Source organism: Plutella xylostella, chromosome 19 (genome assembly GCF_932276165.1).
Source record: "Plutella xylostella chromosome 19, ilPluXylo3.1, whole genome shotgun sequence".
In the NCBI taxonomy this organism is placed as follows: Eukaryota; Metazoa; Arthropoda; class Insecta; order Lepidoptera; family Plutellidae; genus Plutella; species Plutella xylostella.
The window spans coordinates 3,058,426-3,085,731 of NC_063999.1; the positions used below are offsets into that span (position 1 = coordinate 3,058,426).

Sequence of the window (27,306 nt, forward strand, 5' to 3'; positions counted from 1 at the left end):
CGTATAATGCCACGGGTTTATCGAAGACAGGCGGTAGCGGTGTGGTATAGCATTAAAGTACCGCCACTGACAGTTACTTTCCATATATCGGCGATAAATAGCGCTCTCCATCCTTTATTGCCATGAGTGAAGGCCCCGCTGAGCAAGTTTTGTCCTACCTTCATAGTAGTTGAGGGTTTCCACTAATTTCAAGAGTTAAAAAAAACTTAAAATATTGCCATACGATACTGAGCTGAAACATCCGCTAAGAAGAACATCTCCAAAGTAAGCAACAATGAATATACATACTTAAATGACAATGGGCAGATTGGGACCACCCTCCAATAGCAGTAAGACTAACGTCGTTGGATAGGTCTTGTCAATAGGAATGAATTTTGCTTTGACAGCTTTGTTGCCACAGTCGTCCGTTTAGAGATATATGACATGTGGCGGACTCATAGCCACTAGTTCAGAGGAAGATCAACAGATGGCGCTCGGAACTCAATACAGAGAAGATGTATGGGAACTACGCAAATTATGATGAAAATCCTACATCGCGCATTCGAAGTTTCTCACCTACGCTGCAATATATAGAAATCCCCAACGCTAACCGTTGGGCAGCTGCCCGCCAGGCCACACCACCCGGCCTGGTCGGAGGATCCTCCCTTTGCATGGGGATGCTCCAACACCTCCAGCATCTCCATAGACATATAAGTTCCGATAGGGGGTTAATTAAATATTATGTGTTCCGTAGCGACATCTGAAATCCATGTTATGAGATAGCATCTCCCTTATCATCGTAGCAGCTTGCAGTTTTCAAATTTTCGCGCCAAAATCCCACGCTTTCTACGATTGGTCAAGCCTCGGGCGCGGGCGGCGTCGCTTTCTAGCTGTCAGATTAGTGACTTTTCCACCATTATTGCGTCAAACTTAAAGTCGTACGCATTGCAGTTTTTTCGAAATCTTGTTTTATCTGAAATATTAGCAAATTTCCAACAAGATTTTGTTCGCGTCTCGCGTGTTGTGTGAAAATACCAATATTAAGATGGATGCAGTGTCAGATGGGTGCAATTCGACCGGGGAAGTGTTTTCCGCATGTCAAAATGGCGGGCCCGACGCGTGCCTTTCCGAAGAAAATTAGTGTTTGGTGTACATGCTGCGGTCCCCCGTAGCAGGTGCGCCAGAGGAACACAACACGCAAGTGCAGGAGGCGGGCGGCCCGGCGCCGCGCCCGGCCGGCGCGGCCGCCGCCCCCGCCACGCCCACGCCGCTACTGCCGCCGACCTCCCGCTCTCGTAAGAGACGTCGGGAGACGTCGAGTTTGGCTCTCGGAGTAGCATTAGCAGGGCCAGCTGCTCATTAGAGTGCGCGCGCCGCAGCCGCAAAGATCGCCGCGGCACGCGCCGCGCGTCCCGCCGCCGTCACGCGCGCTCGCGCCCGCGCCACCGCCGCCGCCGCCGCGGCCGCCCGGGTCCGCTCATCGAGTTTTTCGGAGCTTGATACACAAGGTTTGAAGTTCTGTCGCAGCAGCCGGTAAGTCAATTACCTATCTGACTTAGTGAGTGCTAATAAGGAAAACCAACTAAGGCCACAAGACTTTTTACTTACACCACAATCAAATGACGAGGTGTGTAATTTATCAATTTCCATAAAAGAACCGTTAGTTCCGGCGGCACCATCTTTTACAGTGGCTAAAATTGAGGAACACCAACACTTTAACAAAAGTGTCTGGAAGTCTTAGGGATATGCGGACACCCATAAGAAATTCTTAGCATGTGACATGTCCCGCGTTCGTAGACTTTAAAGTTAATGAAGAGTTGGCCAACGAGTCGAATTCCTTTATTAACTGGCCTCGTATGCAGCGTAGTGTTGCAGAATTATCTAATGCATTTTTAACTCAAAATAAAATAGTTAATTCTTCACTGCAAAATGTTATTGACTGGGGGTCAAAGGTCAATGAACCGATCACAGCTACTACCTTGTATTCGAAAATAAAAGAAATTTTTGATAAGGATTCTAAGCATGAACTAGTCTCAGGATATATTACAGATTATTTGCAGAAAGCGAAAATACTTGGGGGCACTTTTGAAACTTCTTGGCGATAAATACATCAGACAGGGCGTAGGCAATATTCCTCTGTCATCTGAATATTTATTTAATCCACTAATGCTGGCAGAGTACATCAATAAGATACAAATATGTTTATTATAGAAAGTAAATTACAAGTGACACAAAATAATTACTTAGCATGTACAAAATGGTTACTTAAACAAACTAACAATAACATTAGTTTTTGATGGTACTTTTGTAAATTTATCGTCACTCCCATGTTGTCGTTAACTCTGCACTAGGCGGTATTGACAAGTTATAACGTGCTACCGTAATATATAACACTGAACCACAACCTTCGACGTCTAGGTCAAGGTTATCGGTCTTTACACAGCCGACAAGACAACCCGAGCGCAGTGCTATGCCGTTACAGTCGGTAGGTAGGTACAGTTGCCCCAGCATACCTACTCTGCTGAACTGTCTAATAAGCCAATGTCCTTTCCTGGTTTTCAAGCAGGGGGAGGAGACAAAAAGATCAATAACAAATACAAGCCCCTTACAATAAGTTCAAAGAATCTTATAAAAAATTACTAATTGCCATTTGTAGGCTGCCTTCAATACTACCTTTACTACGTTTGGGTATCACTCATAGCACCACCTGTAGTACCTACCTACTTAAAAGTAATAAAATCAGCTTCCCATTTTACAAAACCACCACTGATTTTACCTTCAGCAGAAAACATAATAAGATTCCATACTGGTGTCGCAAAGAATGCTCGCTCAGATAAACCAAATGTTCACAACAATCACCAATTGGATAGCAGAAACCCTCAGGACTCGAGGAATTCGCATGATTGAGTATCTCAACGATTATTGCCTTGTCAGTCAGTCCAAAGAGAACCTCATAAACACACAAGAGCAACGATAGACCATTGATCTTCTACAAAGCTTATGATGGATCATCAAAAGTCCATAACGACTCCATCAAAAAGAGCCTGGAATTCTTGGGTGTGGGTTGGGACACACATGCAAACCGCAAGTTCCTCCCACCGTCAAAGACAGACAGTATTCAACAGTCAATTATTGGTATGCTGACATGTGGCAGTTGGAACCTGAAGCAGGCACAACGCCTCTTAGGGAAATTCAACTTTGTAGCCTTCATCACCCACCGGGGAAGGCTACATTGCCGTTTTATGCAAAGACACTGTCAAAAAATCGACTATGCCCCCAGACAGAGTTATTGATTCCAGAAGAGATTACATCAGAGCTAAAGTGGTGGTATTCAACAGTCAATTACTGGTATGCTGACATGTGGCAGTTGGAACCTGAAGCAGGCACAACGCCTCTTAGGGAAATTCAACTTTGTAGCCTTCATCACCCACCGGGGAAGGCTGCATTGCCGTTTTATGCAAAGACACTGTCAAAAATCTTGTCTATGCCGCCAGACAGAGTTATTGATTCCAGAAGAGGTTTCAACAGAGCTAAAGTGGTGGCTACAGAATCTGCACATCCCGTACTTGATCCACGAACCACAACGAGTGATGAATTACCTGACCACAGATGCCTCAGACCAGGCATGGGTTGCCCAAATAAACGATTCAAAGGTTTCGGCCAGTGGGAGAGTTTACAGATGTCATGACGTTGTAATTTGAAGGAAATGTTCACTGTTATAGGTGACATAAGCATGAAATACAAGACACTCAGACAGACAACAGTATTACTACTACAGAGGGACAACAGGACAGTTATGGCCTACATCAAACAAGAAGGAGGGACCAGGTCGTTGACCCTACATTGCCTAGCCAAGACACTACTGGACCTCATCGACGAGCTCGACAGTATGCTGACACCACAGTATGCTGACACCACAGTACCTTCCAGGCGTTACAATGCAAACTGCTTGTCACGCGGACCAACTCCAGAGTGACACTTACTCATCCCAGCAGTAGAACGGATCGTCAACTTTTGGGGCATACATACCTCAAATGTCAACAAGGAAATACCTACACACCTATTTGGAATAAATGGTCGGTTTGGTGCTCTAAGCTCATTGACATATATATTACTGCGTAAGGACAGGCCCAACCACTCAAGAAAATGGCACCCGCACGTTGGTCCTAAAATAGACATTTTAGGGCCAACGGTCCTCAGTCGACAGTTGTCTGTGACGGAGAGATGAGTCTTTGTTTCTTGTGATAAATATGCCTATTTTTGTTGTGAAAGGCTAAAAAAAAAAAAAAAAAAAAAAAAACTATGATACGAAGGTCAAAAAGGAATATGGAATATCGTATCATCCTTAATTAATAAATAAACACATTTTAAAGCGATAATTATTTTACTACCAAAGTCTACAATGGCCGCACGATGTAACCTTGTACGGACGTCCGCATGCAACTCACTCACATTATTATGTACCTACTGTCCGGTGACGGTAAAATATGAACGCACGTACAAGGTTGCGTCGTCAGGATAAGTAGCTCGGCTCTGACATAGTTCCAACAAATTATGACAGATGGCAGTTATTTTGCTTGTATGAAGAAGGTTTGAGTAAAATGTTCTGAAGGGCGTATCCTTCCTTTTGAAATCATTGTCTAAGCTACATATAAACAAGTTTATTCCTTCGTCAGTAATGGTCGCAAAATATTGAGCTTCTATATTTCTTAATGATGGTGTAGCGAGTCCGCGTTGTTCTATGGTGTAGCTTATCGATCTGTTCTTGTTCATAAATCTGTAATTTCTATAAAAATATCACAGAATCTGGTCGTAAAACACGTTTTAAAGGCTATTTCAGTAGCGAAACCTGTGCCCATGAAGCCACCCATGTGGAATGCACGTGTGCTCATAGAATATCTACAGCATTCTTCTCCGCTGGTAGATAAATTTTTTGGAGTAACTAAGAGAACAGCTACTTTACTCCTATAATACTCGGGGCGCAGGGTACATGATTTAACTTTGCTGCATTGTGACAATGATCATTTAATTGACGATGGTAAGAGTATAGTCATAGTTCCTGTGTTTGGTTCAAAACCAGATACGAACTCATATCCACAGTCAGGTTTGAAGATGCTATCGGGGGCAGATCATAATATAGATGTAATTAAAAAAAAAAAAAAAAATATTTTGCTAAATGAATTATTGTGTGATATACATGCCTAAATAGGTATATAATTATTCTAAGTTTGTTGTGATTAGGTCTATTAGGTTCATGGCCAATTTATTTTTTAATAAATTAGTATAAGGTATTTTAATATGGTCACCTCCATTTCATTGGTATTTCCATAGTTATACCTATATTTCTCATCACGGATTTATATCTGATGATCAAAGTAAGTTACCTACTTCACATTATTGCGTCATCTCTAGCTGCCAGGTGATAACAGACATTTCTCATAACATGGATTTCAGATGTCGCTACGGAACACATAATATTGGAGTTTTACCTACCATTAAAACTCTTATTATGTTTCCAGCGACATCTGAAATCCAGCAAGCGCTACCTGGCGCTGCTATTATTATTCGGGAATATAATGGTGGAAAAGTCACTAATCTGACAGCTAGAAAGCGACGCCGCCCGCGCCCGAGGCTTGACCAATCGTAGAAAGCGTGGGATTTTGGCGCGAAAATTTGAAAACTGCAAGCTGCTACGATGATAAGGGAGATGCTATCTCATAACATGGATTTCAGATGTCGCTGGAAACATAATAAGAGTTTTAATGGTAGGTAAAACTCCAATATTTTCTTGGGAAGAAAAATAATAGCACTGGTGATTCTTTAATTATTTATTATTATAATTACACTATCTACACTATCAGACGAGATCTGGGCATATTGGATAACAATAACTGACGATAAATAACAAAAAGGGCAGCGGTGGAGGTGTATTCTGCCTCCAATAGCAGTAAGAATAGTAAGATGAACTGACGAGTATCGGAACTTATAAGTCATATATCTCTGAACGGACCACTGTGACAACAAAGCTGTCAAAGCAAAAGTTATTCATATTGACAAGACCTATCCAACGACGTTAGTCGTACTGCTATTGGAGGGTGGTCCAGCCTCCAATAGCAGTAAGATGAACTGACGAGTATCGGAACTTATAAGTCATATATCTCTGAACGGACAACTGTGACAATAAAGCTGTCAAAGCAAAAGTTATTTCTATTGACAAGACCTATCCAACGACGTTAGTCTTACTGCTATTGGAGGGTGGTCCCAGCCCCCATATATTGTTGCCCATCCTCTTTTGTTGGCAAAAAAAGTCACCGACACGTGGTGTTCCCAGGCGGTCACCCATCCAAGTACTGACCACGCCCGATGTTGCTGAACTTCGGTGATCGGACGAGAACCGGTGTTTTCAACATGGTATGGACGTTGACGATTTCCAATGGCAAATTCATACTTTTATTTTAATGATCTCTTTTCGAGTCCTATCTATCAGATATGAACCTACCGAATGCTCAATTAGCACGATCATTCGTCAACGTCCATACCATGTTGAAAACACCGGTTCTCGTCCGATCACCGAAGTTAAGCAACATCGGGCGTGGTCAGTACTTGGATGGGTGACCGCCTGGGAACACCACGTGTCGTTGACTTTTTTATTGTTTCATCCTCATTTTCATTTTATTTTAGTTTATTTAGCATTGTGAGTGTTAAGTAGGCACCTAAGAGCCCTCATGAGCAGCTCGGCCTCCTCGCCGCTGCCCTCGCGCCGCAGCCGGCCGGCCGCGCGCAGCACGGCGGTGAGCGCGCGCAGCCCCCAGTCGTAGTGCGACTGCTGCGACAGCTGTTGCCGAGCGGACGAGTAGAGCACTGCCATCGAGGTTAAGCAACATCGGCCGTGGTCAGCAGTTGGATGGGTCACCGTTATACACACCACATGTATTTCACTTTTTTTGTTTTTTTCGACCTTCTTTTTATTTTATTTTACTTTCCATGTCCGACTGATTTTTTTATATTTTTTTGTTAGTCATAAAAGTACCTCTAAGTGCCAATAAGAATCCTATAGTGCCATTTAGAATCTATCTATCAATGGTGGTGTCACCTAAGAGCCCTCATGAGCAGCTCGGCCTCCTCGCCGCTGCCCTCGCGCCGCAGCCGGCCGGCCGCGCGCAGCACGGCGGTGAGCGCGCGCAGCCCCCAGTCGTAGTGCGACTGCTGCGACAGCTGTTGTTTCGCGAAGGAGTAGAGAACTGTCATCTTTTTGGCTAGGACCTGTTGGAGGTTGGAAGGTTTCATGATGATTTCCGCTAGGGGCGCCACTTTGTAAGCAAGAAAAAAAACTTTTTTTGTTTATTAAACGAAAAATTTCCTATATTTGAGGTACATTTGGACTTATCCCTTACAGGGTAGGCAGATGTAAGTATTATGCTACTACGTTTTGCATGATAGCCGCAATTTCAATAATTAAAGTTGTAAGTATGCCAATTTGCCAAATCTAGCTGGCTCACAATTACTCAGTATATTCTAGAATCTAGATGTAGGTTAGGTACCTTGGCGGTGAGGAAGCCGTCGGAGAACAGGCTGATGACGCAGATCTGCCGCAGGTCGGGCATGATGCACACCGCGGGCCGGAACAGCGCCTTCACCTAATGTTTAATATTAATTAATGGTTATAAAATTAATTGTGTCTGTATGTAATATTAATTATAAGTAAGTGTTCATAAGTAATATTTAGTTATTAAGAAAATGCTGTTGGTTCTCCACGAAAATGTAAAAATAAAATAAATAAAATAATAGTTTTATAAAATTTAGGACCTTACAACTGTATACATAATTATAGTGCATCTAGATACAAAAAGTCAATTTGTTCTTTACGCGAATTTTCCAAGTGAAAAAGTTGACGTGTATTCTTTCGGATGATGCACCCTATATTTGACTCAATTTTAAGTTTCAGGTTTCAGTGTTAGGTATTACAATTGGCAATTACCGACTCTGGCAGCTCGGTGCGGCCCGCGTAGCCCGGGTTCATGGTGATGAAGATGCCCACCTTGTTGTCCAGCACTATCTCTTGACCTTCGAACTGGAATCAAATATATGTATAAATCAGCAAGGATGCGGGGAAACTTTGGACAAGAGCACGCAACAGTGGGCGATAGATGGCTGATGATGATGATGATGAATAATACGCACACACTACGCAAGTATAAACGCATAAAATGTACGTTTGTGGTGCGTAGAATGAACCGATGAGTTCTTTAGGCAGACAATCTAATCTCAAACTTTGGTCTGCCAAATGTAAATAATGGGTTGGAGCTTTTCAATTTTATGATAATCTCAAATCTGGGATATAATGTATAGGGGTCGAAGCACAGACGTCTAGTGGCTCGAAGTGTACTTACCTAGATTAACATCGCAATCAATCCAGTCGCAACACCTTCTACTCTACGTCGACTTATGCCGAATCAAGAACCTTCTCTTTATGCGTAAAATATGTAGAACACACCCACAGTGTGACGGACAGCGCGAACACGTGGATGCGGTTGAACTCACAGTGAACACAGTGCGCTTGGCCAGCAGCGCGTGGCGGATGCACTGCAGCTGCGCGGACACGACGGACAGCGCGAACACGTGGATGCGGTTGAACTCACAGTGAACACAGTGCGCTTGGCCAGCAGCGCGTGGCGGATGCACTGCAGCTGCGCGGACACGACGGACAGCGCGGACACGTGGATGCGGTTGAACTCGTCGAAGCAGCCCCACGCGCCGCACTGGCACAGCCCGCCCAGGTTGCGCCCCACCGCCACCTGGTCTATGCCCTCCCCGCAGTTGGTCACTATGCAGAGCAGGCCTAAGGCTTTGGCCAGGTCTTTCACGGTCTCGGTTTTTCCCGTGCCGGCTGGGCCTGGGGAGCAGAATGGGAATAGAGTAAAGTAAACATGTAGGTACATAAACACTTCCAAAAAGAAGCGGCCTATGGAAGTTTAATAAGTTACTCTATACCATAGAATAACAAGTATAGATAGGTAGTACTCGTTATTCTATGTCTATACTATGAACTATAGAGAGTTGGGTATCTGTGGAACTATGGAGAGGCCAAGGGCTATTAGAGCATTAAAAAGATGCAAAAAGTCAACGACACGTGGTGTTCCCAGGCGGTCACCCATCCAAGTACTGACCACGCCCGATGTTGCTTAACTTCGGTGATCGGACGAGAACCGGTGTTTTCAACATGGTATGGACGTTGACGATAGTAATGACCAATGTTGTAAAATGTATCTTGGAAATATGCTTGCCATTATAAAATAAGTAAATAGACAGCCGCTATCAGAGAATCCATTAATTTATCTTAATTCTTAATGTTTATCCGATTACACATACCATATCATATTTTACTCATTGAAATTAGTAAATGACCCGATTTAATTGATACTCTACAATAGAAATAGACGAACCTGCCGGTGCCCCTCCAAGTTGCATGGTCAGAGCTTGCGTCAGCGTGAGGTAGATGCGGTCCGTCAGTGGAGTTATGACCAGCCGCCCGTTCAGACCCATGTACTCGTAGCCATATTCGAATATACCTGCAAACAATATAAATATAATAGGTATTGCCTTTTAATATATTCTACGCATACACGTTGTTAGGTAGGTATTTAGTAAAGCCTAAAAAAAAACAGGAGGGCCTAATGTAGATTTTTCTTGACCGATCGGGCTGTTAAAAGCAACTGAATTTTGTATGGCGCAGAGCTAGTGCACCGCGAGTACCGCTAGGTGGCGACTCTCCCGCGCTATACAAATTCATGTTTACTCGTACTTACTTAGTATACTTACCTACTTACTAGATCGTACTCCGCATAAAGTGCATCTGTTTATTCATTTCTTCTTTTTTAATTTGCTAAGCGACCGGGTGCATTTTTGAAATATTTTTAGTATCATCCCCGTTATTTCTTGTTATAACTACGATAATTTGCCACCTCACCAGTGCACTGCTTAACCCACAGTCCGTCTCTGCTCTTGAGCCAGTAGAACCGCAGCTGGCTCTCCCACGGGAACTGCGCCGCGTCCGTCACGTTGTCGCGCACGAACTCCTCGATGATGTCGCGCGCGTGCACGTCGATGGTGGTTATTGTGCGGAACTTGAGCCGGTCGTTTGCTGATAGCTCTGTAAGGAAGGTTGCGGTTTAGAAAAGGATTCATTTATAGGTGTGTATCCTATACATGAGATTACACGTATGGTACATAGAATGCCGAAACTTTTCCAAACTTAACTCTACTCCGCATAGTAAAAAGTCACGTGAACAGTTAACGAGCAAACTCTAGAGCAAACGTCAAGTTTCGTACCAAATTTCTCCGAAATGCTTGCGCGTTGGTACGCACCTTGTGAACGCAATGGTCGCGCGTAATCGAAGCGAATCCACTCTTTCTGGACAAGGTCAAACTAGAGTCCTGAGTGACCCCTTATACTAGCTGCGGTTCGCCTTAAAATTATAGGACGACAGTACATGTCTGACTTTGACCACCAGTGCGTCTAGCTGCTCGTTGAGGTTGTGCAGGTGTGTCTTGAAGGCGCGCGCGTCCCCGGCGCGGCTGCTCCGCCGTCCACCACACGCCGTTGGCCGCTCCTCTACCACCCTGCTAGCCTGGTACTCCGCGTTCCCCCAGACGCCGCGGCGGCGACTTGCGAGGCACACCATGCCTGCTCCTCTACAACCCTGCTAGCCTGGTACTCCGCGGTCTCCCAGACGCCGCGGCGGTGACTTGCGAGGCTCACCATGCCTGCTCCTCTACAACCCTGCTAGCCTGGTACTGAGCTACGGTAAATGGTGATATTTTAGGGTCTTATAGTGAAAGTTACTTAACAGACACTCACCAGGCCACGGCACCGTCAATGATAAAATTGCACCCTTTTCGAAAGCTCACTGATAAAATTCCACCCCGTATCACTGATAAAACCCTACCCACCTTGTCTAACTTTGACCACCAGTGCGTCTAACTGCTCATTAAGGTTATGCAGGTGTGTCTTGACGGCGCGCGCGTCGCCGGCGCTGCTTCGCGAGAGCGCCTCCTCCGTCTCCGCCGTCCACCACACGCCGCGCCAGCTCCTCTACAACCCTGCTAGCCTGGTACTCCGCGTGCCCCAGACACCGCGGCTGCGACCTGCGAGGCACACCATGCCTGCTCCTCTACAACCCTGCTAGCCTGGTACTTCACTACGGTTAATGGTGCCATTTTAGGGTCTTATAGTGAAAGTTGGATAATAGGACAAACACTCACCTGACCACGGGACCGTCGACTGATAAAATATCTCCCTTTTCGAAAGCTCATTGATAAAATTCCACCCTTTACCACTGGTAAAACCCCACCCACCTTGTCTCACTTTAACCACCAGTGCGTCTAACTGCTCATTAAGGTTCTGCAGGTGTGTCTTGACGGCGCGCGCGTCCCCGGCGCTGCTTCGCGAGAGAGCCTCCTCCGTCTCCGCCGTCCACCGCACGCTGTTCCGCTCCTCTACAACCCTGCTAGCCTGGTACTCCGCGGTCCCCCAGACACAACCCTGCTAGCCTGGTACTTCACTACGGTTAATGGTGATATTTTAGGGTCCTATAGTGAAAGTTGCATAGGACAGACACTGACCTGGCCACGAGAGCGTTACTGATAAAATTTCACCCTTTTCGAAAGCTCAATGATAAAATTTTACCCCGTATCACTGATAAAATCCCACCCACCTTGTCTAACTTTAACCACCAGTGCGTCTAATTGCTCATGAAGGTTCTGCAGGTGCGTCTTGACGGCGCGCGCGTCGCCGGCGCTGCTTCGCGAGAGCGCCTCCTCCGTCTCCGCCGTCCACCACACGCCGCGCCCGCTCCTCTACAACCCTGCTAGCCTGGTACTCACAACCTCAACTAAGCTATAGTGAAAGTTGCTTAATATGCCCTGTATCACTGATAAAACTTCAAATCCTATGAAAGTTTACAGATACAATTCCACTATGTATGTATCACTGATAAAACCACACCTTGTATGGCAGCTCGCAAAAAAAATGTTACTGCATTTAGAAACATACCTACTGAAAACAAACACTTTGTATGAAACAATGATAAAATGTCACCCTTTATGGAAAAACACTGATAAAATCCCACCCACCTTGTCTGACTTTGACGACCAGCGCATCTAACTGCTCATTAAGGTTTTGCAGATGTGTCTTGACGGCGCGCGCGTCCCCGGCGCTGCTTCGCGAGAGCGCCTCCTCCGTCTCGGCTGTCCACCACACGCCGTTGGCCGCAAGGCACACCATGCCTTGGTATTCCAGGATCCACTCCGTTCTGGGGGTTATAGAGCATGTAAGAAGTCGTCAGGAATGTATTAATTTGACGACGAATAAACATATTTTCGGAAAGCTAAAGATCGCATCCAGTGGCGTGCTTTGGGAGAGGCCTACGTCCAGCAGTGGACTGCTATAGGCTGATGATGATGATGATATTTTTTTCCGGTTCTGAATCATCATCAATTCATCATCATTATGCCGCTGCCAAACTTATCCAGCCACTACCGGGTGCCAGCCTGCCACCCATGGTTTAAAGCAATACAATGTCTACCATACAGTTTCATGACGGTTTTTTAATCTCGTCCATCGGTCATCGATTTACAGTATGTAATCTAGTCTAGCTTTATGTTGTGTGTCTACATAATGGACAATAATAAAACAAATAATGTTGTAATACAATCTCACCTTGGAACCTTCCAATTCCTGCCGTAATAAAATATGGCTTTCTTTGTTATAAACCTGTTGGTGTTCCTCATCTCTATGAGCACCAGATTCATCCAGTCCTCCACTCGGCCCTCCGTGTATACTACGTTACGGAATTCCATCACCTGATAATGGAATAATATATAGGTATTATTTGATTTAATACCTACATATAGGAATAAGGGTTATAGTTCACATAATTCATATGGCACTTGGGACCAGTGCATGGCTTACAGTCAAATCTAGTGCATAAAACATAGCCTAGAACTGTCCAGAACACGGCGATAAGTCACTATTAATTTGATGGTTACCTCTCCTTCAGCTGATATCATCTTGGCTGCAACTGGACGATTATTGTGATCCACGTAGAGGTCCAAAGCTTTGATGTTGTCAAACATCTGCAACAGGTAAAGAATAATAAAAAAAATGTAGAACCATATGGGAAATCAGCGGCAAAATACACTTTAAAAAAAACTAAAGAATCGACTTTCATGAAACATGTGTGTAGAAAGCTTTGTCAAATCCATATCAAAATCCGCATTCCTTATGCATCTACGTTACCCACAAAAAGACACACACAAACGTATAACACCTCTCACCTTGATCATGTGGTCCTGCACGCAGCTACACTCGCTGCTGCCCAGGATGGACAGACAGACAGACACACACAACGTACAACAGCTCTCACCTTGATCATGTGGTCCTGCACGCAGCTACACTCGCTACTCCCGAGGATGGACAGCAGCTCGTCCGTCGAGATGAAGAAGAAGCGCGGGAACACGCGGCGCTTCGTGTCCAGGTAGTCGTTCAGGGACTTCTGGCATCTGACAGGGATAGAATGAGGTTTATTTTAGATAAAATGTAATACTAATGGTCATAAATTAGCGTGATGCGACGCTGTATGACGACGTGAATTGGATGTATCAAAACCCCGGGTGGCACGCTGTCATTATATATGGGGTCGATGTCCCATGGGCAATATATCTGGCTAAAAAAACCAAAAGTAATCAAAATACCATCTCAGTGATTGATTTGCTACTTTGCTAGGAATGAAGTGCGCAATATCTCGATAAAAGTAACAGATAGCTATTTTTGCTAACTGACTATATCAAACATTCAAAAACGACGACGGCTCGCGACCTATCGCGTGAGTACAAAATATGTATACTTAGCGAAATAGGGAATATGCAAGTGGTTCAAATAAAGGTCAAATATTATTTATAATAAACTTTCTTGTTTCTTAACTACGACTCCATCATAATTTTTTATTTTAATTTATTTTTGAGCAAGTAAATGAAGTTGAAAAGTACAAAAAAACTTCGGTAAATTCTAACTTCCGAGAAACGTCACCCATTTTCTTAGGGCGGATGTGACGTCATAATTCTTTATATATCAATCTCAGAATAATAACTTCTTTGCGTTTGCGTATAGTTAAATAAATGTCAAGTGTAAACAAAGAAATGTTAATGTCACCGAGTATTTGTGATGCTCGTTGTGATCAGATACGATGGATCACATAAAAATTCTTCCAATACGAGTAGATCCTAGCCTCCTATAACCTCTCCACTTCTTGTTTGATATGCTTGTTTGTTTGCAAAGCTTAGGACTTTTTATAATTTTTTTTGGTAGTGTATGGGCTGCCACTAGTTGTTCTATTGTAATGAGGCGTAAACAGCCATTCGCTAGTCAACGAGCCACTCAAATATGCTCCATATTGCAACACAATAAAATTAAATTTGTATTGTAAGTATTATGACATGAACATGACACAAGTTGCTCTTTCTACTTTTAGGTTATAATGGCAGTCGTTAGTATATTTCAAAAGTTGTTATTTTTTTCTAAATTAAGTTATGGAAGAATTCTCGTAATCAGAAGAACTGGACACATTAAATTTATTACGCAGTATGAACGAGTAAACTGTGGCCAGCTGCGGAAAAGGACAGCAAAGATTATTGAAAAGTCGAGAGCCGTGTGCCCAAATATTAGGGAATATGCATATATTTTTATACTCTTATTCGATAGTTTAGATAAGGAGGTTTAGACCTTTGAGATATGCACAATGGTTCCATTCAAGAGAGCCAGGTGCAGGTTCTTAAATCCCCACAGATAATAGAATAGAATGACCCACTAACCCTAGTCTCTCTTACTGAGAACCAAAGTTACAGTAAGTACTTACATACAATACAAATATTACTTTATATTCATATTGCCATAATAGCGTAATATTGTGTACAAAGGTCCTCTGGTTTGCGCGCTCCCATTTCAAAAGAGCTACTAGCAGCTATTTACGAGCTCCCATTACAAAACAGCCACTGGTCACACTTTATTACCATTACAAAACAGCCACTGATCACACTTTATACACTTCCTTTTTCGTTTGTTACCATGACAACATTGGTTTGTTGAAAATACAAAAGAACTCTGTGATTACTTGATAAGGTAAAAAATCTATGCCGACTGACGGGACTCATTATTCTGAGCCGTGAAATTAAACGATTATGACGTCACGACAGCCCGCCATCCTGACGGGAATTTCAAAATGGTCGTGATGGTTGTAATTTTTTAACTTTCTTTAAAATACCTTAAATTACTTATTTTGGCGTTGAATTTTTTTTTACTATAATAAAGTGATGTAAAACTATCCAATAAAAGTATAAAAAAAAATTACGCATATTCCCTATTCGGGTGACTCGCTTGCGAGCCACCTCTAACTACCCCTTCGGGGATTACAGTCGTGAGCATAATTATTTGTATGTATCAAACAGTTCGGCAAGGATCTTACTTTTGAAGTCCAATCCCTAAATGTATGAATTCATCCAGTCTGCCAGGTATCGTGCAACAGTCAACCACGTTCAGCCGTTTGGCCGTGTCCGCCATTATCTGAAACAAAATAAATAAAACGAATATAATAGGTGTGTTTATTTTCCCGTTTTATACTATTATAGAGCGTACCTCTCGTTGTCCTTAGGAGATTCCGGTGAAATGCAACATAAGTACTTAAAAGAAGTATAGCTCAAAACACCATACCTTTCTAAACGAGCGATCGATATCGTCAAACTTCTTAGCCGCGTCAGGCAGTTGCGTCCTAATATCGCTTCCCACGAATATCCCCTCCAGATACAGCCACTTGCGCTGCGTAGACAACCACTCCTCGATCACTTCAGATATGAGCGAGAGGGTCTGTTCCCACTTCTGTACGACTGGGAAGAACGGGCCTATGAATCTGGAAAAGGGAAGATATTGTAACCAGTTTGTCATATTATGTACTTATGTATCCTCCCTTTAGATACATGGTGCATCTTATGGTGGAGTAGTGTTTCTCGCTTTTAGCAGGAGTATGAAATATCTCTTTGATCGAGGTTCATCTACAGGGGCTCTTCTGTAGCCTTAGTCTAGGGACAGAACATTTTCAGCTGGTGTTACAAAATTATGGAGAAGCGTAGGCTATATGCCACCGAAAGATCGGAGTAGATGAAGGCCCAGCTAGACTGTATGGTGTTACAAAGGCTAGTCCGTAAACCGGAGCTAGATCCTATGCCCTCACAAAACCTGCCAAATCGTCCCGACAACTCACTGCGAAGCAGCCATGCTCTGCAGCGACATGCAGTCGTCGTCGAGCTTGGTCATGATGTCGTCACAGGGCGCCAGCGTGAACCCGCGGTCGCTGCCCTTGCGGCTGTGCACGGCGACCGTGAAGTTAATAGCCGCCCACGTGTCTTGGATGTCCTTCACCCCGCGCTCTATGGCTAGCTCCTGGATAACAAAAAACGTATCGATGTGAATAAGTCAGGGAAATACGGCTGCCGAAACAGCTCTTAAAATCAGCAAGCTGAAATGGCAGTGGGCCGGCCAGCTGAAAAACTGATAACCATTGAGGTAGACGAGTTTATGAGTAGAAACACAGAGTGTGGTGTGGCGACTTTAGACAGGTGAAAGGTAGTGGTTGACTGAGGAAGGCAGTCGTCGAACATAATACAATATATTGAAAAAGTTTACCTTGATGGCGTGGTTGACGATTTCTTCAGCTACATCCTGGTACTTGTGTAGTTCCATAGAGAACATGTTCTCCAACGTGAAGCGCTCGGCTGACATGTCGAATTCCTTACCTGATAGAAAACAAAACAGTTAATTGTAGCTTGGGTTATACTTATACAATACGAGAGTGAGTTGGTGGCGTGACAACGTCCTTTACAAGACGAACAGAGACCTATATACCTTCGGAGTAATCTCTACCTGCAGCTTCTACTTCTCTCTCTGTCGTCCTGAATTACAATAGCTAGAAAAGAAAATCTATATCTTTAAAACAGTAAGACATTTCGGTACCAGTTTTTTCCATCAATATCTTCCAATGCCTCTCCCTCATGGCCTCGTTCTTCAGAGAGACCATCAGCGGCACCACGCTCTTGAACTGCTTCAGTTTCATGTCCAGCATCACGCCGGTTGGCGTCTGGCGAATCACCTTCGGTAGCTTCCTGTTTGTAAACATAGATGGCGCTGTAAGCTGTGTGCAGTTGCGTAAATGGGAATGAAAAAGTGCGAGGATTTTCTGACTCTATTTCATGACCAATAGGTAAACTGATGGATGAAAATGACTTCTGCATCGAAAAAGCGCACGATATTGACTAGAAATTCATGGATTACTTTCTTACCTGAACTCTTTGAAGAACTGTTCGATGCCGTCGACCAGCGCTTGCGGGTTGAGGTTCACCCAGAGTGTCCTGGCCCACACCTCCCTAGCGTTTCTTTGGGCCTTGTAGATCTTGTAAACCTGGTCCATGGCTAGGAAGTCACTCTTGGCTCGGTTGAACGTGGAGAAGTCTGCTAGAGGGTTGTCGAACAGCTGTTCCGCCGCCTGAAGGACTTTCTTACGGGCTTCGATCTCGTCGAATTGTTTCAGGTATTCCTATTGACATATTATTAAGAATATTTTTTTACATAGTTTTAAGTTAGTAAGTTAGTTGATGCTATGTAAGTGTTCACGAAATCTAGCGGTGATTGGATATACTAATAATGCTGTAGATGTGATGTCACACTCACTGTCTATGTTTAAGCCGCGCAATTTGTGCGAGAGAGACACTGCATTCGATCAAGACTTACATTGTTGACTATAGTCGACATGCTACGTCTACAGTTGGTAATCGATAGGTAAAGGTATACATTTTTCTTGTTGTTTATATAAAACGACCATAATTATTTGCCTAAGTATACATATTGTTGTCCAATGTAGGTATACCTACCATTAAGTTGCAAAGGAAGAGCTTGTAATCTATAGCACAGATGAAGAGCGTATTTTAGGTATTTAACAACGTAAATTCTTTATTTGCCTATGCAACTGATGTATACTATATTTACATATTTTTCTTTAATAAAGTTTATTCATTCATTAATTCAATGTTCACCTCCATAAGCAGCAAGCCGCGGTCCATATCCTCGCCGACGGTGCCCGGGCCGGCCGAGTCGAAGCGCTCCACAAACTCGTCGATCTCCCGCAAGAAATCCGCTATCTCTATCACGTTCAGTTTGGAGAACTTATCCTTCGTTTGTTCCAGTGTCCTGCCTCGGAATAGGGACGTCTGGTAGATTTTGCCCCAAGCCGCTTCTAGGCTGTTCGCGAACTCGATGTCTTCGTCTGATACCTGGTAAAGATATAAGTATGGTAAAATTATCATGAATTGCCCCATTTGATTAGGGCGTGGAGGTTTTATAAGTGGCACGGGATTGCCCATTTAGTCGCTCCTATCGCGCTTGCTAAGAAGTTTGTTGAAGCTAAATAAACAATACAGTGAGCGGATGCTCTACTTTAAAGGTAAAACGCTGTCCTCTATATTATTCATATTATTATATTCATATTCATTTATTCAGTTCAATACATCGTCATAAATATAATTATTATTAATAATAATATAATGAAGTACATTACTTAAATTAGGCATGTCACAAATCATATAAAAATAATGTCATATAAAGCATATAAATTAAGTAAACAAGAATATATCTGGTAAATTGAGCTGCCTCACTTTAAAAATCCCACCATGTACCGACAGGACAAAGAAACCTTTCCCTCGTCAGAGTGCCAATACCACCCATGCGTATACACAACAGATAACACATCAATCTCACCTCTATCCCATGGTGCCGCAGCATGTTGAACACCTCCTGCATGTGGCGGTAGCGCACCTCGGCCGCCACCGTGGCCCGCTGCACCAGCGCGATGGTGGCCATCACCAGCTTGAAGTCCTCCAGCCCCTTGATGTTGATGTTCATGTCGTGACGGAGACTCTGGAAGTGGACAAAATTTGTCATGTAAAATTAATCTTGATCTTGACCAAAGAATGGTGGAATGTGTCGAAACCACGAGACGCTATTGGTGCGCGCTATGCTGCTCGGGCGCTATTCGTTTATGGGCTGGCTCCGATATTGGTTAAAACCTGCGGTGGGTCATACGGAATAGTTGCTATGCCATAATCACGCCGAGTCGATGTGGAAACAGACCCTTGCTTGCGAATAGAATATATTTAACAACACACCTACATATTCTGTTATAACACTTACATCAATCTCATTCCTCAGTTCCTGCATGCTAGCTCTAGTCTTGTTCACGATGCACTCTCCCAAGATGGTCTTCCATTCCATGGCATGCCCCTGAATCTGCTTGATAATTTCCCGCAAATTCACTCTCACGGCGCCAATATCCACAAACTTAACGTGTTCGTTCAAATCCTCAATAATATCCTCGAAGAAGAAGAATTTCTCGTCATATTTGGTGATCTGGTCGTATTTCTGAACGTACTTCTCGCATGAGAGATTCTTGTCGTAGGCCCAGAGGTGTTGGTACTTTTGCCATCTGTAAAGAATTTGGATTATCAGGTGATATAGGTAGTTATAAGGAATTTAATATATTCCACGTAGACCATTACAAATAAAATCTAGCGATGTAGGTATACCTAGTGGATGGACATTAGGTACATAAGTGGGAGTAGGAAGGAGTAATGACGAGCTAACGATTATACTAAGATAGAGCGGGACAGCATGACTAATATATGCAATTTTTCCCTATTGTTTCTTCATAATTATGTAAAAGTTATAGAAAAAATACTTTATGAACATTTTCCACTTACTTCTGCACATAAGTATTGATGTCTTGCGTCAAGCGGTATATCGTGTCTTGGATGAGCACGGTGATGTCGTTGATGGCCATGACCCGGAGTACGTCCTCGAAGTATGAGAACGTGAAGTATTCGTTGCCGGTGGCCTCGGAGATGCGCTGCGGCGGGCAGGCCAGGCACGTGCCCTTCATCCAGCGAGGGAACACTGTTAGTCTGGAAGCAGAAGAATTTTAAAAGCTTTACTTTTATTCTAAATCTCTATTCCCTCAGATTTATCACGGTGAGAAAGTTTTGGTGATTGATAACTTTGATGACTTTGGTACTGCACACTAATGCCTACTACACACATGTCGGCGGAAATGCCGCCGGGTACATGCGAACAATGAAGCGCGGCGGCACTGTGTGTAGGAGCCTTAACGACATCCACTGCGTCAAGCGGATGCTTTATTATTTATGTTCATCAATATCCTTTCGATCCTTTTCTAGTTCGTACTTGAAGCCTGCCTACGTTGCACCGCGCAGAAAACGTTAAATACTCACTTTCCGTTTGCGGACGACGTGTAAGTAGGTACACACTTACCTATTGAGGAAGTGCTTGACATCATGCGTCACAATATTGCACAGCTCGCGCGCGGCGGGGCGCGCGGCCACGTCGGGCGGCGCGAGGGTCGCGTCCACCTGGAACAGAGCGGCGGCCCCGCCCAGCTGAGCCTGGAACTGCTGCAGGTTCTCTAGCGTGAATCTGCGGAGGGTATGGGTGTGTTAGATGGTTAGAGAATGTAATTATGTCTGGGAAATCTGCTAAAGATTCGGGTACATAGAAGGCTGGGCGGGAGGGCGAGGTGACGTCAAAGGGGCGCTAGCGTGCCGCCCAGTGGTAATACGTAGATTTCATATGAGAAGACACACAGCGTGTTGATTGTGATTGTGACGTGTCGCGTCGCATATAGGATGACACTGAGTATATAATATGTAGACTTAAACGGTTTCTGAGCCCGTAATAACAATACGTAGTCCACAACGTTACCTTTTATCACTCCAACTTTAAAAACCCACCTCGCGATAATTAAAACTTCACCTAATGAGTGACTCCAGCAGCTTCAGCTGTAGTATGTAGCTAGTCACCTAATGAGTGCGTGGAATAGCGTGGTCTCCTCGTGCGAGTAGTAGGCGGCCATGCCGGGCGCGCGGCCGCTGCTGCCGCCCAGCATCAGGTGCTCCAGCTTCAGCAGGGTCGCCAGGATGCTGGAGTACATGCGCGCGAGCAGGGCGGAGCGGGAGAGACGCTCGGCGGCCAGCTCCGCGAAGTATGTCTGCGGATAATGATGCAGATTACCGCAAAATTCGGCAAAAAATAAAACGATTATAGTGAAAAATATTTGCTTCTCCATAGTAGAAGTCACGTGACCAACAAAGTTTCTATGAAGTTATTTTTTTTGCGAATTTCCAAAAGTCTTAGAACAGATGTTGTTTGGAATGACCCCCTGAATCACACACCCTTTCGGCTTAGTAATCTTAATCTACCACCTTTGCAACACTCTGTAGGATTAGGTATCTTTACGGCACAACTTATTAGAAAAAATTAAAGCTCGACATGTCAGCAATATCTACGGGTCTTCTCTTTCACAGTTACCTCACCGTAAAAGTGTTTTTTTTTCTCTCTCACACACCTTACAAGGATACAGCCACGTATCATCAGGCTCCCCTGTGTCAGGGTCCACATAGTCTTGAGGTTTCACCACCGGGTACAGGTCGAACCGCTCGATCTGGTCCACGAGGAACCGGATGTCTTTCTCCACCATCTTGAGCTGCTGGTAAACTGCTTCTAGAGAGTTCACGCCTGCAAGTTGTTGTTAGTTGTGTATAGGTAGGTGTTGGAAATTATGGTTTTAGGGTGCACAAACGAGCAATCTTTAACATGATTCGAATATTACGATTTGTGTTTGTTTTGGTTTTCTATAAATTCAAACCTTTAGCTCCCAAGCCCAGTGTGCTAGGGCTCAAATTTTAGCCCTATTTAATAATATTATGTATTTTAAAAGTATTATCAGCTAAAAGTTTTCCAAGAAAATTTTATGAAAAGAGTATGGTGTACCTTCCTATGTAAGACTAAATTTACAAAGCGTTCTTCTTTACTACGCACAGTTCTCACCTTTATTAATGTCCTTAATATAGTCCTTAATACCCAAAGCCGTCCACGGTATCCTGGTCAGCCCCGGCAGTATATGTCTCTCCATCTCCAACAGATGTTTCTTCATCAGAGTCGTCTCTGATTGGCTCAGCGACGAGGCTATCTTGTTGTACCGAGCGATAACTTCAGTCAGAGACTCCAACTCGTAGTAGATTCGGTCTTTCTGCATTGCCACGTTGCGTATGTTTGATGGGAGGTCGAAACCTGTGGGTATAGAGTTCTTGAGTCATGAGTTATTCAATGAGCATTTCACGATAATGTACTGAGTGAATATTAGAAGTAGGTAGAACAATCAGACATAGCAGCAGTAGAAGGATTTTAGCACAAAATTTATTTTAGAATAATATTTTTTTAATTTTGTGATGCTCAATTCAATAGATAGATAAATGTGCCCCAGAGAAAATAATTTTATTCTGGCATAAATAATGCAAAAAGTCAACGACACGTGGTGTTCCCAGGCGGTCACCCATCCAAGTACTGACCACGCCCGATGTTGCTTAACTTCGGTGATCGGACGAGAACCGGTGTTTTCAACATGGTATGGACGTTGACAACAGATAAAACCAATATTTCTAATTTACTTCAGCATCAGCAGAGCATCCACATAACAAAGCACGGATGAATTGGCGCTACGATATTGAAAAATAATTAAAAGTTAGTAAGTAGCATTGGGGAGTGCGAGTTTATACACCGTACAAGAAGCGGCGAGTAAACGTGGTAATCGCGATGGAGTCGCCACCTAGCGGTACACGCGCTGCAGCTGTACTAACTCCGCGCCACACAAATTTTAGTTGATTTTCCTCTATACTCTCGCACAGGAACTATCTCATAAAATATTTATAAGCTATTTTAGTTTAAAAAATGGGCGTTGTTCTATGGTTTTAGACGACTGTGGTGAGGACGGCCAAGAATAACTTTTGAAATGTTGTAGTTATCTATGTAGGTAATCACTAATCAGCTGCTGTGAGTATGATGTATGTAACGTATGTAGCTAGAGTGACGAAAAGAGAATGAGCACCAGCAGACAGATTATTTTGGTTGCGAAAAAGCAAAAAGTCAACGACACGTGGTGTTCCCAGGCGGTCACCCATCCAAGTACTGACCACGCCCGATGTTGCTTAACTTCGGTGATCGGACGAGAACCGGTGTTTTCAACATGGTATGGACGTTGACGAGAAGAACCACCAATATTGTTAATTTAATCTAGAAATAAATAAGAGAATCCTCATAAAATTGCCGCCAGATCAGAGATAGACTGGCGTTACGTCAATAAAAAATAATAAAAAGTTATGTAAAGTCTCAGTGTAAAGTAGTGTGCTGAACTGTGCTGCATGAAGCGGCGAGTAAGCGTGAATTAGGATGTCGCGGGAGAGTCGCCACCTAGCGGTACACGCGCTGCACTAGCCCCGTGCCATACAAAGAGTAAATTTTCACTGCTGACACTTGGCCCCCAGCTCTCGGACAGGAATCTCAATTAATATACAAGTTGACTATTTTAGTTTAAACTAAGAGCGTTGGTCTACGATTTTAGAAGACTGTCCAAGAATAACTTTTTTTACTGTACCTATCTAATCGACTGTGTATGGTCTATGTAACGTAGTACGTAGTGCAATAATAATAGGCAAATGCACCAGAGTGACGAAAAAAGGAATGAATAAGACTGATAATTTGTTGCCAAAAAGCAAAAAGTCAACGACACGTGGTGTTCCCAGGCGGTCACCCATCCAAGTACTGACCACGCCCGATGTTGCTTAACTTCGGTGATCGGACGAGAACCGGTGTTTTCAACATAGTATGGACGTTGACGATAGAGACTACCAATATAGTGAAGCCGATCCTGATAGGCCCCAAGGAGGAATAATTTTTGTTTAGCTGGCCATGCAACCGCTCAAGGTGACGCATTATTAGTAGGTACCTATGTACCTACAACATGTATTGTTACAAATAGCTTATTGGAAATTTAGAACCCAAGAGCGGATCATCACACAACTCGTTATTCTAAACAGTAGATAATTATTGCTATACCTATACTAAATAAATAATATTTCCATTGAATCTTTACCAAGTTGCTCCAGTAGTTCAGCTTCATAGATGACCTGAAAGATGAGTTTCTCGTAGTTCGGCTGAAACTCGAGCTCGTACTCCTGCACCAGCTTGTTCACCGTCAGGTCGCGCCAGGTCACGTCCAGCTGGAGACAAATAAACACCCGAATAATCACATGATCTTACTAACTAGATATACTTAGTAAAATATACCATAAGCCGTATGGCAGCTGTCAAAACCATACATTTAATTTGTCATTTGTTTTGCTGCTCCGGAAAACCAACGTTATTTACCAGGCATAAGGATCTGTCAATCAAACCTCTTTCAAACTTTTGTGGTGCGGGGTGAGTACACCCACGTGGAATGTGTCAAAACTGCGCTACGACGCGACTCCGACGCCGACATTTGTCTACTAACAGTACTAACTTACCAGTCCCTCTTTAGCAAGTAAAGAAACGGAGCTTGGTGACCGCACGTTCTCATAGTGTTGGCCGGGGATGCGCATCATCATTACTGCAACAAGAAAAACACTTGTCTCATGTACGATTCTAAGTAAAAGATATTTCGCCTCAAACGTACAACACCCAACAAAATACAGTGTTGAATAATACTCGAAACCAACGAAATAAAAAAAGGCAAAAGGCCAACGACACGTGGTGTTCCCAGGCGGTCACCCATCCAAGTACTGACCACGCCCGATGTTGCTTAACTTCGGTGATCGGACGAGAACCGGTGTATTCAACATGGTATGGACGTTGGCGATAATCACCATGAAATTTTCAAGTCGTATCTACTTACAAGCTTTATCCCTCTTCCGTTTGTCAGCAATCTCTCTCTGCACGATGTCAGCGGGGTGTAGTGACGTCTGCGACAGTCTCTTCTTGACGAGAGCTGCGCCCGCGCCGGTCAGCTGCATGCCGGGCCGGCCGGCCGGCGACGGCTCTGGAAGATATGAAATTCATACAGTGGTTACTAAACTATAATACCTACTGAGAGCGATTTGAAAGCAGTAACATGTCACTGTGATATTACCTTCTTCATCCACTTATTTCGCATGAAAAATAAATATAAGTACATTAGGTATTTATGAAATTTGAATTAATAGTATTATTTGATATAAATTCCGAAAAAAATTATCTCTTTTCCTACTTCGTTTTTCATTCACTGATCCTGTGACCCCACTTACCCGGCGGTGTAGTGAACTGCACATGCAAGACGTTCTTCTTCATCATGCTGTCCACTAGCAGCGAGGCGCCGTCCACCCACACCTTGTACTTGGAGTCCTCGTACTCCTTCATCACTTTAGAGATCCTCTTGTACTGAAGGAACGCCTCTTTCTTCTGCTCGCAATCGTTCAGCTCCGGCACCTGGAAGTTAAATAATACGTTGCATCCGTGGGGTCACTCTATATGACGAAAAACTAAGTTTCGGAGACTCTATCTGCGTGCCGACTGCGTTTTGTCGATTTAGAGTGACCCTATGCTAGTGCTGCCAACTAAGTATAGATGTCACTGTACTTATCTGTTTAGATTAATACATAACTTCCCTAAAAAAATATTTGTAAAACCTTAGGTTTTGTACTGCTTTTATCACCAAGCTCTCATTTTTTAAGCTAAACAGCTCCACAAGAAGGCTGTTAAAAAGATATGTGATGTGCGCGAGTATCAAAAGATGTCACTAGTGTGCGCCAGCTACATCGCGGTATGGTTTGGTTTTAACTAAATTTTATAAAGTTTTAGTAGAATACTTACAAGTCAACATAAATAATTGAAATTATTACGAAACGATTTTTGGGAAGGTTATATTTACTTTAATATCAACCTTTTACTGAAAAGCTAAATCAGATATCTAAATGACGACATCATAACTACGTAACAGTCATTAATTATAATATAAAGAATCAAGAAGGCGGGATCAGACGGTTCATTTTACGTTTATTTCTGTCTTTCATTCGAAATGACACGTGTGAACACAAAATGACACAAGAGTGCCCAATGAATTCATTAATGAACCGATCCAACAATGATTGATTTTGGTATTCGCATCTTCATTCCCACTCCGAATGAAAGAAAAGTGAACAGTCTGCACACAGAATGAACGTACATTCGCATTCGGCCATTTTGTCTCGAGCCCTGTAGTTCCGAGACGCACAAACGACCTCACTCGACGAGATATTATTGAAAATAATAAGTGAACGTTAATTTTTTGTCATTTTCACTAAGTCGTGTCAACATGAAAGGAAAAAATGTCTGATCTCGCCTTAACTATCAATAATCACGAAATTTTCAAAAAGAACAGCGCCAACGTACCTAGTCAGTTTTGGAACTAACAAATTTGCCTTACATTTCGACAGTTGACGATACTCAACGTAAAAGGGGGAGGTTCGAACATCTAAATCTTCCATCCAATGAAGGAAGGGTTTTAGGGCGTCGCATTGCAAAAACCTGCGACAGCAATCAAACATTTGCCCTGAATCGCGCCATTGAATAGTTTACTAATCAATGGCACGATTCAGGGCAAATGTTTGATACTGCGTAGTGTGCGTAGTGATGCCGCCGAAGTTTCGTTTCGTAGTTAATAAGTAAATTAAATCTTTAAATTAATGGAAACCTAGGTAAATTCTAAATAAAAAACTAATTTAACTGTAACGATAGTTCATACCGCGAGTTGATTATGTATATTAGTAATTTAAAATAAAAGCCACTCAGACAGCGACGGTGCCCCACGCCCCTCCCCTTGCGAAGAGAGGTGAACGATCATCGATGGCTGAAGATCACTGATCTCCGCCGGCCTCACGCTCAGGGAACCGCGCCACACCTCATCAACGTGACTTGTCCGGTCTCACATATTGTGAAGATCTCGGGAAGAGCTTACTATAGAAATGATCCTATGAAGTAAGGTCTTGTCGAATATGGGCACGCCCGACGAAGCCATCAAAGCTGAAAAAAACTTAATACCGCGATGTAGAGCTGGGTATAGTGACATCTGCCGTCTCGACTGCAGACTGCTAAGCAAAGGATTTTTTAATATTGTGTAGATAGCCGCGCTGTGCGTGATACGGATAGATCATGAACTAAAAATGCATGTTAGTTTACAATAATATTTATCTCCGCAATTATTTAAGAGTTTAAGAATAGAATTTCATGGGTTGTTTACATGTTATGCTCGTTGTGGTTGAGAATTTTTTCATCTACCTAGAATCTAGGTAGATGAAAAAATTCTTTCTTTATCTAGGTCCTAGATAAATAAT

The 27,306-nt window shown here is 43.3% G+C and overlaps 1 protein-coding gene and 8 non-coding genes across 9 annotated transcripts in view; 1 reads left to right on the top strand and 8 right to left on the bottom strand.

The window, feature by feature from the left end:
- Positions 1–27,306, bottom strand: part of LOC105389253 (dynein axonemal heavy chain 10) — a 91,464-nt gene that overhangs the window by 46,705 nt on the left and 17,453 nt on the right. Inside the window, exons 13-40 of the mRNA XM_048627639.1 lie at positions 25,243–25,423; positions 24,855–24,998; positions 24,487–24,569; positions 24,075–24,201; positions 21,974–22,216; positions 21,492–21,661; positions 20,947–21,134; positions 20,402–20,563; positions 19,834–20,034; positions 19,268–19,559; positions 18,836–18,994; positions 18,115–18,351; positions 17,365–17,618; positions 17,039–17,187; positions 16,712–16,821; positions 16,290–16,468; positions 15,743–15,938; positions 15,498–15,595; positions 13,404–13,539; positions 13,027–13,113; positions 12,698–12,840; positions 12,112–12,290; positions 9,947–10,129; positions 9,423–9,548; positions 8,619–8,872; positions 7,958–8,050; positions 7,521–7,616; positions 7,073–7,242 (exon numbers count right to left, since the gene is read on the bottom strand). Coding sequence (XP_048483596.1) covers positions 7,073–7,242; positions 7,521–7,616; positions 7,958–8,050; positions 8,619–8,872; positions 9,423–9,548; positions 9,947–10,129; positions 12,112–12,290; positions 12,698–12,840; positions 13,027–13,113; positions 13,404–13,539; positions 15,498–15,595; positions 15,743–15,938; positions 16,290–16,468; positions 16,712–16,821; positions 17,039–17,187; positions 17,365–17,618; positions 18,115–18,351; positions 18,836–18,994; positions 19,268–19,559; positions 19,834–20,034; positions 20,402–20,563; positions 20,947–21,134; positions 21,492–21,661; positions 21,974–22,216; positions 24,075–24,201; positions 24,487–24,569; positions 24,855–24,998; positions 25,243–25,423 — 4,640 coding nt within the window. The remainder of the gene's footprint in view (positions 1–7,072; positions 7,243–7,520; positions 7,617–7,957; positions 8,051–8,618; positions 8,873–9,422; positions 9,549–9,946; positions 10,130–12,111; positions 12,291–12,697; positions 12,841–13,026; positions 13,114–13,403; positions 13,540–15,497; positions 15,596–15,742; positions 15,939–16,289; positions 16,469–16,711; positions 16,822–17,038; positions 17,188–17,364; positions 17,619–18,114; positions 18,352–18,835; positions 18,995–19,267; positions 19,560–19,833; positions 20,035–20,401; positions 20,564–20,946; positions 21,135–21,491; positions 21,662–21,973; positions 22,217–24,074; positions 24,202–24,486; positions 24,570–24,854; positions 24,999–25,242; positions 25,424–27,306) is intronic.
- On the bottom strand, positions 6,286–6,404 carry LOC125490044. The gene has a single exon (XR_007267416.1). It is a non-coding gene; the product is annotated as a 5S ribosomal RNA (ribosomal RNA).
- On the top strand, positions 6,505–6,623 carry LOC125490042. Its single transcript, XR_007267413.1, has one exon. It is a non-coding gene; the product is annotated as a 5S ribosomal RNA (ribosomal RNA).
- LOC119690680 lies at positions 9,098–9,216 on the bottom strand. The gene has a single exon (XR_005253678.2). It is a non-coding gene; the product is annotated as a 5S ribosomal RNA (ribosomal RNA).
- On the bottom strand, positions 22,446–22,564 carry LOC119690656. Its single transcript, XR_005253655.1, has one exon. It is a non-coding gene; the product is annotated as a 5S ribosomal RNA (ribosomal RNA).
- LOC119690657 lies at positions 23,067–23,185 on the bottom strand. The gene has a single exon (XR_005253656.1). It is a non-coding gene; the product is annotated as a 5S ribosomal RNA (ribosomal RNA).
- On the bottom strand, positions 23,700–23,818 carry LOC119690658. Its single transcript, XR_005253657.2, has one exon. It is a non-coding gene; the product is annotated as a 5S ribosomal RNA (ribosomal RNA).
- On the bottom strand, positions 24,698–24,816 carry LOC119690677. Its single transcript, XR_005253676.2, has one exon. It is a non-coding gene; the product is annotated as a 5S ribosomal RNA (ribosomal RNA).
- On the bottom strand, positions 26,756–26,960 carry LOC119690699. Its single transcript, XR_005253696.2, has one exon. It is a non-coding gene; the product is annotated as a small nucleolar RNA U3 (small nucleolar RNA).